Source organism: Meleagris gallopavo, chromosome 4, assembly GCF_905368555.1.
Source record: "Meleagris gallopavo chromosome 4, MGAL_WU_HG_1.1, whole genome shotgun sequence".
Classification (NCBI taxonomy): domain Eukaryota; kingdom Metazoa; phylum Chordata; class Aves; order Galliformes; family Phasianidae; genus Meleagris; species Meleagris gallopavo.
In genome coordinates this window covers 29,888,894-29,904,711 of record NC_139407.1, presented here as the reverse complement: position 1 = coordinate 29,904,711, position 15,818 = coordinate 29,888,894, and the positions used below count along the sequence as shown (strand labels likewise).

The window sequence follows — 15,818 nt, the reverse complement described above, 5'->3', positions numbered from 1 at the left end:
CTCACACTCAACTTCAGGTAGGAGAGCACCTGTGACCGTGCTAGTAAATTGGCCCCTAAAAACCAGGGTGTTTTTTCACTCCTTGGTTCTCAAAAATGCTGCATGTTGGTGATTAAAAGAATAAAAGCGCACAGTGATAGTGCCAGTCCCTACCCCCATTCACTTTTGAAAGACAGAGGTCTCTCTGTATGAAACATGACTGGTTTCAGTCCCCTAGCCACATTTTCCAGTGTCAAAGCTAGCCAGCTGGGCTGTTTATTTTAGGAAACAAATAGCTGTATCATTTGCACACACCCTTATAGGCAGACACATGCTCTCCACTCACATTCTTCAAAAGAAGTGAAGGCAAGATGAAGAGCTCTTTGCTGTGGGTGACTTTGGCCGTCTCCCTGGGGTTCGTCCTTGTGGCAGGTAGGTGAGAAACAAAAATCATGGAAAACTGAGCAGAAAGGGTCAGGGAGGTGCACTGTAAAAGTGTTTTTTTGTTTTTTTTTTAATAATTTGGACAGTTAAAAGAAAAAAAAAATCAAACTTTAATGCCTGTTCAAGAAGCTTTGCTTCAGTGGTGCTTAGACATCTCTATCTTCCTGCACCACAGAGCAGTGTGATTCTAATTCCTGTCTTGAGCCTAAATTTGCAGCTAGTCAGCACTTTTAATTTTTTTATAATTAGCCATTCTTAATCATATTTCTGAGCAACAAACCACAGAAATGCATGCTTGTTTTTATGCAATACTAGGAAGCTTGCAAGACTTACCTGCAAGGTTTTACAGGTTCTAAAATCCGCTTGGTGTTCCCATCACATGGCTGTGGCCAACTCATTTCTGATTGAAGTCATCTTCATTTACACAGTTGATTAGTTTAAGAAGAACTACTCCAGCAGCATGCCTGCATTCCCCCCAGCTTTTGGAAGAGGGCAACTTACAGCAATCCAGGCAGGTCCTTGAAAAGCCCTGCTTCCTATGATGTGTGTTATAACTGCATGGTAGTGAAATGTTAATAACACACAGCTACAGCAGTGATGATTATACTACTTAGATCCTTTTTTTTTTTTTGTCTAACTGAGCCTCTTTATGCTTTAACGAAGCAGCCTCTTCCACATGCAGCAGTGCAAACAGATTTTTAGAATTAATTTGCTTTTTCAAAATGCAACTGCTAGACTTCGTGTATCATCCTCTGTGTATCAAAGCATATTGCAGGACATTTCAAAAGATGAGAGTTTTTAGCAAAACCTCTGCATAAGTATTTATGAGGGAGGGAACATCAGACTGCAGACAGCCATGCACCTGCAAACATTTAGAATGGCATTAGGAATTTTTGCATTTTACTGCCTTTTTGCCAAAGGAATTTCACTGGGCAATTCATGGAATCATTGCTGATAAACTTAAAGGAATCTTATTTGCAGCTTTATAATTTTACTTTAAAAATATGGAGCACTTTTAACTTTTATGCTCACTGAATCTAGTGTTAATACAGTAGGAAATAAATCCAATGCAATGTTTTTAGAATACAGCCTAAAAAAAAATCTTTTGTATAATTATAAAAATATATTTGTTAATAGCATTTTATGATTAAGATAAATTAAAGCATGCTCCCAAAAGGTTTGGGACAATTCCCAAAGCCAGTAGGATCTGACAAATACTGGGTTTAGATTAAGTTCTCAGAAGAACTGTACACCATGTTGTGTAGTGTCAGACACCTGAAGATCTATGTGAAGGATAAGGAACTAGAGACTTTCTATAAGAAAAAAGAAAGACCAAGACACAAAGAAGCAAAAAGACCCACTCCCACTTCAGAGGGAAGCATTCCAGTTGAATGATGAGTTGGCAGAGAGGAAACATACAAAGCAATAGAGAATGGAAGAAGATGTATAAAGCCAGATAACTAACTATAACTGTGAATAATTATCATCTGTGTCACACATTATGGATTTCTCCCTTAGTGGTGGCACAGTGCAATCAGAGTTGAGCTTGGACTTATGTTCTGCATGCCTTGCAATTGGTATTTGTAGAGATAACCACTTGTGTTAGGTGCAATACAGACAAATGCTAAAAGCCAGCCCTTGCTGTAAAAGGACTAAACAGACACATGCTGTAATGGGACAAAGAAACCCCTAAGAGTAGTACAAATACAGAAGGATGTGAAAATGACCATCTGAGAAGGGTGTGACTGCATGCATATATAAAAGCAAGGCTGTTTTTTTAATAAGATATCAGAGGCTGTTGGGGAAAAACATAGGAGAAAACAAGTTATTTCAAACCCACTTGCCTGCTTGTTGAGGAAGAAGGCACTGCATGCCAACAGGAGCAGTCATAAAGCCTCTGGGTAACAGATGGGAAGTTTTACCATGTTGCTTTGACTGAGTTTCATATTGAATAAAATGCTGAGAGTACAGGGAAACAAACATACCCAAGCAGGCTCTTCTCTGAGTCAGCTCTGCAGCTGCCAAATTTAACTTCATTAGAAACTGAAGATCAGAAAGTCAAGACTGGAGTTTTCTGTGTAAACCACAATACTATAAGGGTTACTTGACTTCCAAGGCCACTTCATCAGGCTGCCTTGCTGCTGCATCCTCTAGTGTTTTTTGGCACTGGCTCCCACAGGGACATGGAGGACAATACAATGAAGAAAAACTGACATATGCTGTGATGACACAGTCACAGATGTTTAGAGATTCAGATCCCAACTAGGGTTTGGACAGCTAAAACAGACCTGGTACATGATACTGAAATTGGGTAAACTCCCAGCAGAGGCAATTGTGAAAATTGGACTTTGGCTTCCTATAGCTGGAGGCGTGCGTTTCATGACAGATCCCTTTTGCTTTGCCTCCCTTGTCAGAAAAGCTTTCCTATTTCCTCCCTGGCACTCCCATCCCTTGTATATATAGAAGCAGACCATTGGCTGAACAGAGAACTAAACTCATTTTTGTCAATAGGCTTTTTGTTGTGACCTTGACTTTACACTTTAAAAATCCTATAATGGGGCACCTCTGAGGTCCTCATCACTTTGCTTTCTGACAGAGTTGCAAAGTTTTCCTGTTTTGATCTGAGATTGCATATCCTGTGCTTGCAGGTTATCAATGGAATGATGATGGTGAGGAGCGTGTGCTGGTGAATAACAAGTGTAAGTGCGTAACGGTGACCTCAAAGTTCGTCCCCTCCGAAGACAATCCTGAGGAAGAAGTCCTGGAGAGAAACATACGTATCATGTAAGTGGCAGACAAGTCTTACATGAAGATGGTGAGCAGGAGAGTATGTGTTGCAAGAGTTTTCTTTTGTTTGCATTTTTTCAGATGTCCCACTGTTTTTCCTGTGGGCTGCTTACTATGCCATTCTGCAGTAACTCCTTTTGCTCCCATCTGGGGCTTAATTATCTCACATGCAACTATGTGGTGTTTGTCCCTTAAGGTGAAAGAAGGATTTCAATCTTTTAAGGCATCAAGTAGCAACTTCACAAAATAAGCTGTGGATGTGGAATAACATTTATACAGTTCACCTAATCTGAAACAAAATTGGGCCAGTGACACTGAAATTTCCTTTTCAGATTTGATTTGTGTTAACAAACCTGTAATTTTGTAGCCTGGAAAAACTAATTAATGACAAAACTATCAGAAAAGGCCAGCCCTATGAGGCAGATCTCAGACCAGGATTAAGACTTTGCCCTCTTCACTCACATAAACCTGACAGAGGTATCTCTCTTGGAAATGGAATGGACAATTCAGGCTCAGACCTGCAGGAGTTCTGGTAGAACTCACAAAAGGAGAAATAATAATTAAACGCCTCTGTCAAAGTCTTGCAAGTCTCACAGGACTCTGCCAGCTCAGATTTTAAGAAAATAAAATAGGCACTGACACCTTGAAAGCATCATTAGTGAAAGGAAGCACTTTCAGGAATTGGTGCATTACTCTTAGGGAGAGCATAATAGCCTCCAAAGCTGCCTGGAAACCAGGTTAAAAACAACATCTTTGCTTCAGGGGTGCAGCAAGGCCAAGATTTCTTTCTGGAGAAGAGTCAGAAGGGAAATAACCCAAGCAAGATGAGAGTTGAGAAGTCATCAAAGCAGAATAGTCCCCTGTATAACAAGTAGTATTCACAGGAGCAATTCTCTTTCCTCCATTCCAGTGTCCCACTCAAGAGCCGGCAGAATATCTCTGATCCCACATCCCCACTAAGAACCAATTTTGTCTACCGCATGACTGAACTGTAAGTATTTCTCTTTACTAAATTAATTTCCTAACACTTACCCTATCCTGCAGCACTGCACACAGTGGCTCTCAAACATCCTGAAGGACAGCTGATAATCTGAAGGAGCATCACAGAGGAAAGTTTTTCTTTTAGAGCCTTGTTTGTGTATTCCATTGTAAACCAAGAAATTGTTACATTTATGATTAATTTACAATAAAAATGTTGCGTTTGCAGGTAAAGTCTCATGCTGACCCATTTTCTTCTTGAATATCTTAAATATCAAGAAATTACACAGTTCATCTTTAACCCTCCCTTTTATGGGTCAGTTTGGTGAATTGCAGTTTGACACACTGAAAGCATCTGGCTGGGAGTTGCTACAAAGAATGCATGGCTTGGAAAGGCCACAGTACTCAGCTAACTACAGTTGTCAAATTAGAGAGAAAGCCTTCAGTTTTGTCAGAGGTGTCTTAATCACAGCTCTGAATAATACCTCTATTCCTTATCTCTTCCAGCTGCAAAAAATGTGATCCCGTAGAAATTGAGCTGGGGGGTGAGACATACCAGGCCCAGCAGAGCACTTCCTGCAACGAGCCAGAAACCTGCTACACCTACAACAGGGACAAGTGCTACACCACAACCATCCCGTTTGTCTACCAGGGGGAAACAAAGCAAATTCAAGCAGCACTGACACCAGCATCTTGCTATGCCGATTAGCTCAATCCACTGCTATCCTAACACCTTGTTTCACTCTGTTTTCCTATCACCAGACCATGGATAGCACTGTAGTACCTGGATGACAGCATACAAAATATCAGCTCCCAGAATAACGCAAGCTTGCTTCATGAAATTTTTCAATATCATCATCCCTAGAAGTACCTGTTGGTTGTCAGATTCTCTTCTCATTGTTCTGATACGAGCAGATATTGCAACACCATTATGTCTCAGACTTTATCATCAGATAGATAGACCAGACCCTCAAGCAGCTGTAAATCACTAAATCCTCTGAAATCAAGGGAACAACACTAGTTAACAACAACAATAAAGAATCTTTTTGACCATCTTCCATCAGTCTGAGTAAGACTGTCATGGACATCAGCAGAAATGTCCAAAATGTCCATTTATTTTGGTTGCTTCCTGAACAATGTAATGCAAACTTCTGTGCAACCACTACACAAGACACTTCCATTAATTTAGAATAATTTATGTCATTTTAAAATCTATTGTACAATCATCTTTAAGAGAAAAATAAGGTATGAGACTGAATTCAGATTTCAACTTTTTTTTTTTTGCAATTGAGCATCTATATCCTTCTTGTGCTATGGCTATTGTAAGCTTACAGTCTTAGATACAGAAAGCAGGTGCCAAGATCCCTGCTCTTTTAGCAATACTAAACCATATATATATTTTTTTTCATTTCCCACACTCACTGACAATGATGTGTTCTCAATTCAATTGAGGTTGAACACAATCAAGCTGGCTTGAATTTGTTGTTCCATGTTTTGCACTTAGAGCTGCAAAAAAAAAAAGAAATCCTATGAAGCTGCCTCACTTGCAAGAGCAGGGGCCTTAGTTAGAGATTCATTCCCTTTTCTACAACTGTCTTTTTTTCTGTTCATATAAGAAACCTCCACCAAATAAAGGAGCTGATTCCGTATTGTCCATTGCATTTAAATTCATTACATCTGGTATTGCCCATAGACATAATCTATGTGAGTGCATAAGGTGTCCACTGCTGTATTTGGGATGGCTAACACGTTCCTCAAAGTTGGCAGAAGTTGATTGCAAAGGCTTAGGCTGTTCTGAAAAGCCCTTATGTGGCTGCACATATTATTGCAATAACAAAACAGCAAAAAAAATTATCATAGTTTTAGCTTTGTTAATTCAACATTAAATAAACTTCTTTCTGCAGCAGTCTGTTATGTTCCAGTGGTGTTCATAAGAAAAAGCCAAGTCTATAATTATATTATTGCCTACTTCACAAGAAGCTCTCCCTCAGCAACTGCTTTACTTTCAGGTGAAGGCTCCTGAAATACTGAGAATGAAATATTACAATGCACTTGCAGAACCTTTGATAGATAGAGGTTGAACTGGTTTATTATTTTAGCATCAGCTCTGCTTAATAGTGCAGCTTCAAGGCACCCTGATTCTGCGCAGGACTGGGATTTAAAAATCCAAATAACACCTAAAATCCCTCTGAACATTACGATCTGCAGGTAAGAATTTCCCTGTGCTATGGAAAAATCTACCTTTTGGGTATGCTGGGGGCTCCTCAATTTGTATGGAAAATAGCTTTCCTAAAGGTAATCTTATAGAGACCTAGTTTTGGAAGTCAAAAGAGGAAATTGGACTGAGGTATAAATTAACAATACACCAGAGCTAAGTAAAATGAACTTGGAAAAATATCAGCCCTCCCCCTCCTTCCTGAAAAAGGCAGCCAATTCAAAGAAATAAGAGTTACAAATTGAGGCAAAAAGACTTCTTCAGTGTACTGACATGGCTATCTAGAAGAATATATTGATTAGGTACTTGGCTTTTTGAAATTTGTCTCACAAAAATGTTGATCTTGAAAGTTCTGAAGCAGATGTTTCTTCACCATGTAGGAGTGCTATGATGCTTATAGGTCATTATTAGGCTGCATTTCATCTGCCTATGCAGCCCTTACAGTTACAGCTACACAAAGCCAGCAGTCATTGTGGCTCTGCCACCATTTTAGAACTATTTGTCTAAATATGAAATTTCCAATTCCATGATAGGTGGAGGTAAAGAACTTTGAAATCATTCAGATTTGATACATGTGCCAAAACCCAACTGAGTGGGGCAGATGGTCACTAGAGCAGGTTGGTTTGGGAGACAAAATTCAGCTCTGAGCCTTGCTGCAGACTGCCTGCAACTGTGTTGGGTACAGCTTGGGCTCAGATACAGCAACGATCACAGTTCAGTGAGTGAATAGGGGACTCCTATTTAACTGCTACAATAGTTGGCCGGTGAGCAGGCATCAGCTGAAGCCTCAGTTGCTAGAGCTCTGAGCCCAAGCTTCACCTGACCCATGAAGTGTCACACATGCAACAGAAAGCCTGTGGTATGGAACTTCTCTCATTGGTATCCACCCAGCAAGTGACTCAGCTTGTACATCCAATGCTGAAAAATCATTTAAAATATAAGACCCCTAATAAAATGAACAGATGCCAACACCTTCTCCTTTGTAGAACTTATTCATCTCTAAAACAGGGCTAAACTTACGATTCATTCTCAAAGAGATGCTGGTAATATAGATTGAAGCAGTAAGTACAATTTGGATGCTTAAAAAGTAGTAAGCTGACTGCAGCCCAGGACTTTTGATTAAGTCAGTATGTTACCAGTGCCTTTCAGCCAGCCTAAGAACAGCTAAAGTATCTAATTGGCTTATGCCAACTATTTGATGGTCCAAGAGCAACCTGCAAACTACTTGTCTACTTCAGAAAAAAACTCAAAACTATCTTTATGTTTACCCTAATGTAAAAACATCTAAGGAACAGATCAGCTACTAGCTTCTGTTCATTTACAGAGAGTTTAGAAAGCTGTGTTTACAGTAGTGGGAGAAGCTTATCTCGTCTTATCTCTTTGGTCATCACTTCTTAGAAGCTTTGAACATCTTCTCTTGAGCTCCATTATAATTTCTCCCAGCCATCATTTTCAGAAGGAACTGAAAGAAAAAGATTAAACATGTGATTAACAGACTCAAATAACATATTAGAGAACAATTGAAGAAAAAGCCAAAAAAACAATATCAAAAGGGTCAACAAGCCAGTGCACACAATGTTCACAGTTGCAAATATTGCAAATATGACATGAAACCAAACTCAGTGCACTCCTTTCTTTGGCCCCTCAGAGAAAAACTTTTTCCTGTTTACTTGCTGCCAACATGGTACTGTGCCCTGCTATAGTGGTCCCAGCATCACTTTCAAATTCCCCTGATGATCTGTGCCCCTGGATGCATTATGATGCTGCAGCATCTGTGAGTACAACAGTCCCACCCCCCTCCATAATCTCCAGCACATGGGAGAGAGGGGAACCAGAGGTCCCAGATCAGGTGACTTTACTGCCAAGACCTTGGGACAACACAGCATTAGCCACAAGCACAATGAAATGGAGGCACAGACAACACCCTTAACAGATTTTCTTGACTCACCCGAGGCTTTTGGTAGCCTTTTCTTTCCAGGAACTCCTTAAAGGCCTGTGTACTGTAGAGCTGTGCAACTTCTATCTCCTAAATTAATTTCCAGAATAGATGAAAAAGCATTCAAAATTCATTTTTATTTAGGAATGTGGGATCAGTACATAAACTATATGGTGTGTATCTGTCCAGATGTTATAACTAATCTACCAATAATTTAACTGCAAACAGCATTCTAATTCAGATTTGATTTGTACTTTTGAAAGAAATAAGGTTGCTTAATGAACTTGAATTCTTTTGCAAATTATAACCTATAGCCCTGTAAATCTGATACCCCATGCTAGACAAAGTCACTTTCCCCCATCATTTTTTGCTAAGGAAGGAAGGGAGGGTCACTATTATGAAAGTAAGCACACCTCCCATCAATAGTATGTGGTGTAATTCCAGGGGGAGGTGGACAAGATTAGCTGGACTTCCATTCAGCCATGAACTTGACTTTTATTTTTAGGCATAATTAACACAACCAAGACCTTTGTCTTGGCGTTCTCCTGCACGCAGTTATTCCCAGGCACCCACTTTGCAAAGCTTTCTCCTCTGGTTTATAGGCAGCCCCTTGCACAGGCACGGTTTTCGTCATGAGCAACTCAGCTTTACCTTTGGAAGGAGCGCCCCCTACAGCACGAACAACGTCCTCCTTCCCTTTTGTGCTCCTAGAACAAAGCATGGAGATAGAGTAATTTTATGAAGATGAAAATAAACCTACATCTAAGATAAACCCATCAGTAGAAAAATAAGCCTGCCTGTTCTTTCAATCCACCAACACATAAAAATACTGAAGTATAATGCTAGCAACCTTTATTTCTCAACACTCCTTAAAGTAATTTGGGTAGGCACAGTACCACAGCTGAATCCAGCTCCTTTCTAAAGGCAGTTATTTTAGTATTGCAAAACAAAGATAAAAACATCCTAGAGTGTTCTAAAACACTGATTGCTGGCTTTCAGCATGTGAGTGCTTTTTGGCCATATATAGTATTAAGTGCATTAGAAGAACTAGACTTAATTTACTTCAATTAAGTCTTGTAACTGTGTGACTTCTAGAGCTATTGCCCATGTAGGCGCCATGAAATCTCAGCCTAACCATATTGAATGAGCCTGTTTGAACCATGGTTATCTCTGCTCGGATGACATGGTTAGTTCTACATTTGTTTGCAGCTGTCAGGCACAATACAATACAGAGATGTTCCCATCATAATATAAGCTCTGCCATAGCTATATCACAAAAGAATGATGTTAGTTTTACATTCATGCTACCTTTTCACTCAAATGATGCTTTGCATTCCATTTTTTTTTTTCCCCTTTTCACTCTCACAGAGGCAAACAAGCTGCTACTGGGTGTCTCTATCCTCAAGTCATCTGAACATCAATTGTTTATTTAAGTGGTTCATTGCATGGAAAACCTGGGAAGGAGGTCTGTGAGGCTTATACTTTGAGAGTCAGAAGCTGAATAAATGTTTTTTCTGTTTCAAAACAGAGTTCCTGGAGTACAAGGTTATAGAAATATAACCCAAAACTGGCCTAACTTTGACCATTTACCTGAAATTGCTTAGCAGAGCTTTTCTGTAAAATCCTCAAGTTTTTACCTCAGCTGCTTATAGTCTTCTTCTAGGTATTCAGGGATTAAAAGAAAGCACAGCAAGAAATGCAGTTAACAGGAAAGATGGGGACTTTATAGTCATTGTCCAATGCTTCATTGTCTTCCAGTTGTTTCCACCTTCACCACTCTCCCAGCACTCCCACATCAATGCCACTAGTATACTCTGGACCAAGAAATTTAAGAGACTCCAAAGATAACACCTAAGAAACTGCTTTTGAGGTATGTCAGATATGATGTACCAGACTTAATCCAAAACTCACACAACACTGATCCACGTTTTCCACTGATTTCACTGGCTTTAGATACAAGTAAAACTGCTGAGAATTCTCTATAGTTTGATCAGCAAAAGGACTGTATAGTTATACCTTAAATAGTAGTCTTAGGTCTCATCCTCCTATTTTATTGCTCTGCTGGATGTAAAAAGTAACCATTATTAAAGAATTTTTATGCACACTCTCTCTACGATAAGTGCATAGAAACAAACTCCTGAGTGCATCTTCATCAATATTCCAGTTCCATCCTCCCTAGAAGAACAACATAATGAAAATCTCAGAGCAGGAAAGAAAAGCAACATAATCTTACTACTTTTTTCTTCCACATATTTCCTTCCTCAAACTTCAACTTATAGTACAACTGGCCAGATACTTGCATTTGCACCACAGCAATGATCATAGAATATCCCAAGTTGTAAGGGACCCACAAGGCTCACAGAGTCCAACCCCTGGATCCACAAAGGGCACCCAAAAGTCAGACCATATGACTGAGAGCATGGTCCAGATGCTTCTTGAGCTCCAACAGCCTGTGGCCATGACCACAGCCCTGAGGAGCCTGTTCCAGTACCTGACTACCCTCTGGTGAAGAATCTTTTCCTGATATCCAACCAGAACTCCACTTAAGCACCTTCATGCTGTTTCCTTGGGTCCTGTCACTGTTGGTAGAGACCAGCGCCTGTCCCTGTGAGGAAGCTGTAGGCCCTTCAGTCTCCTTTTCTTTGGAAAGAACGAACCAGGAGACCTCACCTCATACGTCTTCCCTAGAGCTTTCACCATCTTTGTTTTGGACACTTTCTAATAGTATTATGTTCTTTTTGTACTATGTCACTCAAAATTGCACACAGTGCCCAATATGAGGCCACACTAGTGCAGTGTTGGAGCTAAATAATGAAGTACACATTTCAGATAAATGAGAACTGCTCCCAGGTGAGGCAGTAAAATAGCAACTTGAATGTAAATGGATCCCCTGCAAAACCTTTCTGAGGCAAGTTTACTCTGCAGTGATTTTGTATCACAATATTTACTTCCTTCACATTTCAGTGGGCTGAGCCCTCTCAGTCATAACACAGAGCTGTATTTCTGACTTTGACTACTGGATTCATGTACCCAAAGCCATATTTTCACTTCTCAGACCTAGAGACATTTGTCCTAAACTAAGTAATTAGGTTTCCAAAATGAAAGAACAGACAATGGCAGTTTTATTTTACTTACCAAAGACATAACCCAATCACAAAAATGCTTGGTTACTTGCTTTGTATATTTGTTAAGTGGAGCTGGGTCACCCTGTGTGGCCTCTTTTTCTCTTGCTGCTACCTTCCTCTTGGAAAGAGAAGTACCTGGTTTTTTGCCTCAAGACTCCTGGCTGCTGCAAGTTTTAAAGTAATAAAAGATGAAACATACTTTAATTAGCTACAACAGTAGTGACTACACAGTTATTACTAGACAACAACCATACATCTTCGTATTAAAGATGGTGCAGTTTAGCACCAGACATGGCATGATTTTTGACAGGAATAATCTGAGCTATTTGAATTAATCATATAAAATATCATACTCATAAATATTAGGGTCATACCTGCTAAATCTAACAAGACAATCAAGGTTTGGATGAGAAACTTGGGAAATAGTCTGCCATTTTTGAAGTAGAAAATTCTTAAAAGTGGAGGCTTAGATATGTTTCTCATCGCTATGCCTTTTGTTTTATGGAAAACCTGGGAAGGAGATGTGAGGTTTATTCTTTGAGAGTCAGAGGCTGAATAAGTGTTTAATTGCAGAAAGGGCCTGGGGATAAAACGAGAGTGATTATATTTTGCCTAAGCTGATTTAGATTGTGAAATTAATCAGCAGCAGGAGGCTGACTCCTTATGGCTTTGTAACACCCAGAAGTAATCATGACTTCTTTCTAAACAGGTTGTGAAGTATCAATTAATTTATCATTGGTATCACTAAGGAAGTCGAAGGGACATATCTTAATGAAAATCATCCCCATGACAGATTTTGGGTAAAAGGGCTGGTCGAAGAGGTAAAATTTTAGAAAATGCTCATAGGAACACTAAGTCTTAGACAAAGATATAGACAGCAAGCAAATTAATTAAACCAGCACCAGCTGAGAGGGCTCGTTGTACCCAGTTTGGCTTTGTATCATTCAAATTCTGAGCAAGCTTCCCCACAGGAACCAGTTTCTTCTTTCCACACATCTCACCTCAGATAAGGAACATTTAAAGAGCCATTTGTATTGCTCTCCTCATCTTTTCCTGTACTCATCATGCTAGTATCTTGCAGCTTGTTACTTTTATTTGCTTGCCCTCCATATGATCCTGCCCCTCTTGATGAGTTTGGCTCTCCTGTTCATAGTCAGCCTTACTCTTAAATAAGATTTTGGGATTGAACATACCAGTGACCTCTTTGAAGAGCTGTAAGCCAAGGAAAAAGCATCTGTTAAAAAAATACCTTATGGAATGAATTCCTTTTAGAGGCTGCGTGAAGGACTGTGCAACATGCAAATCTCTTCAAGTATACTAACAGTTAAGGCTGTTCATAGTTCAGAAACTTCAAGCTATAGACTTCTATCCTAAATCTCTAAAGCACTAATTGCATCTCAGGCTGCTTGCCAGATCTTGGAATAATGCTCAATTTCCAGTCTCTATAATCTTCTATGGCAATCTGATGTACTACAAGTGAGCTTTTATTTCAGTTGCTTTTAAGTTTTCTTTGTCTCAGTACAACTACGTATTTCATGACACCACTGCTCCAGTGAGAACAGCTTGGGAGAGCTCTGCTGTTGCCTGATCATAGAGAATAGAGACCTGACTCCCTTTTCTGAACTCAATTAATGAACCTTTCATCATCTTACTGCATCTAAGCCTTAGGGCAGTATATCCCCCCGGGGCAGTCTAAATAGCAATATAGACTGAGATGCTTCACACCCAGCGGTCCCCTTGTATTATATAGTATGAAGTCTGCCATTTCCAAAACAGTCTCCTCACTCTCCCTTGTTCCTTTTGTGAAGTACTAGTGGTAAAAAAAAACACACACACAATTTTGTCACTGTAGTTGATTACAGTCTTCTGTTTGCAACATTTAAGTAACCAAATTCTGGAAATTCACAGATACAGAATGGAACTATCTGCTAGTTCTTGTTTCTATGGAACTAATTTGAAGCAAATTTGAAGAACTAGTCAGGGAAGAGGCTTCTGTAAACAAAATGAAAAAGAAATTAAGTAGTAAAATTATATCCTGCTACTGTGGGCATGGTCTCAACTTTTCAATTTTGCTTCCTGCCCTATGATGCTGATTTGTTTCAGGGGCTGGTGATATCTTAACACACAACATTCTGTAATCTTACTGCAATAGTACAGTCAAATTTCTTGGCCTCTTTGTAGCTACGTCCTGCAAATTACTTGCTGACAGTCTGGTCCTACTGTCTAAATCTAAAAAACCTTTCATATCACTAGCTTTATTTTTATTTTGAAAAGAAGTAAGGGACAGTGCTTTTTAGCATTTAACCAAAAATGCTGCATGCCAGATTAGTTGCTTATTTCAACTTTCTAAAGAATATGTTTAATCAGGTGTACAACCAATGAATATACAGATGGTATCTCTACCTACCGGAGCTTGGCTGATGGAATTATTATATTGCAGTAGGAAAAGAAAAACACTCACCCTATCCCGGGCTTGCAAAATAGACTCCAGTGGAGCAGATCTCCAGAAGAGATCCTTCCCCACTGGCAGTCAGCTCTTAAATGGAACTAGGAGAGGTGGAGCCAGGCTCCACCCCTTCCTGCAGCCCAGGTGAATTGCCTTCACCTGTGCTCCGGTGGCTGACTCATTGCTCACCTCAGGTGATTAATCAGAGGTTCAGGCCGTGATTCAGCAGCTCCATACATCAGGATTATAAAAATCATTGCCTTTAGGAAGATGCTTTTTTCCAAACACAAATAGAGCACTTAGGATGCTGATTCAGACAGTGTTTTATGCACACAATGTAATTCCTCCTGCTTTGCTGTTGAGGACTGATCTGAGAAAGAGAGACCTGTATTTTGCTGGACTTCTTGCTTTTGTTCCATGGAGCTGTGTATGAAGATTTTACTATGCTGCTTTTCAGGATAATTGAGACAGGTTGCTTTTTACCATACACAATCATGTTTTCAAATGAAGGAGAGAAGCCATCTCTGAAGTCATCGAGGCCTTTTCTCAGGAATATCCAGTGCTGGCCATTAACTGAGTCTGAGAACTCCAGTCTGCTTTCTTGGAAGTTGTTATATGACATTTTTGCCCTTCTGAAAGCAAATTGCATTAAGCAGAACTTAAATACCGGATTCCAATGAAAAAGAACACAGTACATTTGAAGTAAAAATGGGTATTCAACTGAAAGCATGTTCATCCATTCTAGCCAGCATTTTGCTGCTATTCAGCTTTAGAGAAAAACTTACAAAATACTGACTTATTCTGCGCAAATGAACACCTGCTAAACATCAGAACTGTCCACGCACAGAAATTCCTGGCACTTCAAAAATTTATAAGTAAAAAAAGTTCTGTGAAGTTAACAAGTTGTTTCAACACTCATTTTATACATATATACTGCTTCAACAACATCAAAATACTGTAAAGCTTAGTTTTGACTTTTCCCACCATTACAATGTAAATTGTGTTATACCATGTATATAGTCAAAATCACAGCCAATATAAGGTTTAGATAAAACAATTAAATTCAGACAGGAACCAAGCCAGCGCTTTCTGACAGCAGACTCTTCCATCAAGCAGTCATAGCTAAGTGTCCAGTCAAGATTGCCCTCATTCTTCTCAACAGCCTTATTTCAGCTGACAATATCTTTTCCAGCTTTCATTCACTGCACATGCAATCTTTCATTTGTAGCCTACTGAATGTTTTCAGCAAAATAGCTTCACCCATTTCAAAGAGGTAGAAATTGGTAGCTAAACCAATCTTTATTTTCAAGAGCTTGCAGATGCAGTGTTCAATTTGCATTCTCCAAGCAGTCTCCTGTAGTTGCAGGAGAGGGACATGGGCAGGAAGGCAGCCATGGCAGCCCTTAACAGGCAGGCTGGAGTAGAAGACTGTTTGCTACAGTGGGCAGAAGCTGCACTAACTGCCAGGTAGCAGAAATTCACACTGCCGGAGGAACTTCACAAGCACAGTAACAAGATGATTCAAAGTTATAAAAAACACTTTAATCCTTTTTGATCTGCAGGAATTAAATTGCAGGCAATAAAGTGTTGACTTACTATCCTCATCAGCAAACACTGTCTACTCAATGGTGATGTAAAGACTCTGCTTCAAAGCAAGTGGAATGAAAAAAAGACAAGCATTGCTAAACTTTTCTGCGCTAACCAGGTACTGGCATCTGTGCATCACCCTAGTTTGTCCTTGGCTTCACTCCCTCTTTGGATGCTAGAAAAGGTTTTCTTAATTTTCTGCCAAATCATTCAGCAGCTGAGAATTATGTCTATCTAAAACAAATGTTGAGATGCTGCTACAAAGCCAGGCACAAGCTGATTAGATTCCCCTAGTGATACAAAGTCAGGTCCAGACATTTT

General features: G+C 39.7%; 2 protein-coding genes across 2 annotated transcripts; one reads left to right on the top strand and one right to left on the bottom strand.

Moving 5' to 3' along the window:
- Positions 1–254: 254 nt before the first annotated feature.
- JCHAIN (joining chain of multimeric IgA and IgM) lies at positions 255–6,097 on the top strand. Its single transcript, XM_003205669.5, has 4 exons — positions 255–411; positions 3,072–3,207; positions 4,121–4,201; positions 4,696–6,097. Exons 1-4 carry the CDS (start codon positions 351–353, stop codon positions 4,895–4,897), a joined length of 480 nt encoding a protein of 159 aa, XP_003205717.2. The 5' UTR covers positions 255–350; the 3' UTR covers positions 4,898–6,097.
- A 1,635-nt stretch (positions 6,098–7,732) lies between these two features.
- FAM47E (family with sequence similarity 47 member E) lies at positions 7,733–14,559 on the bottom strand. The gene is given in 8 exon segments (XM_085221944.1): positions 7,733–7,778; positions 7,780–7,865; positions 8,352–8,429; positions 9,648–9,691; positions 10,475–10,514; positions 11,475–11,639; positions 12,539–12,676; positions 14,197–14,559. Coding segments are annotated over 8 exon segments (960 nt in total).
- Between the last annotated feature and the right edge of the window lie 1,259 nt (positions 14,560–15,818).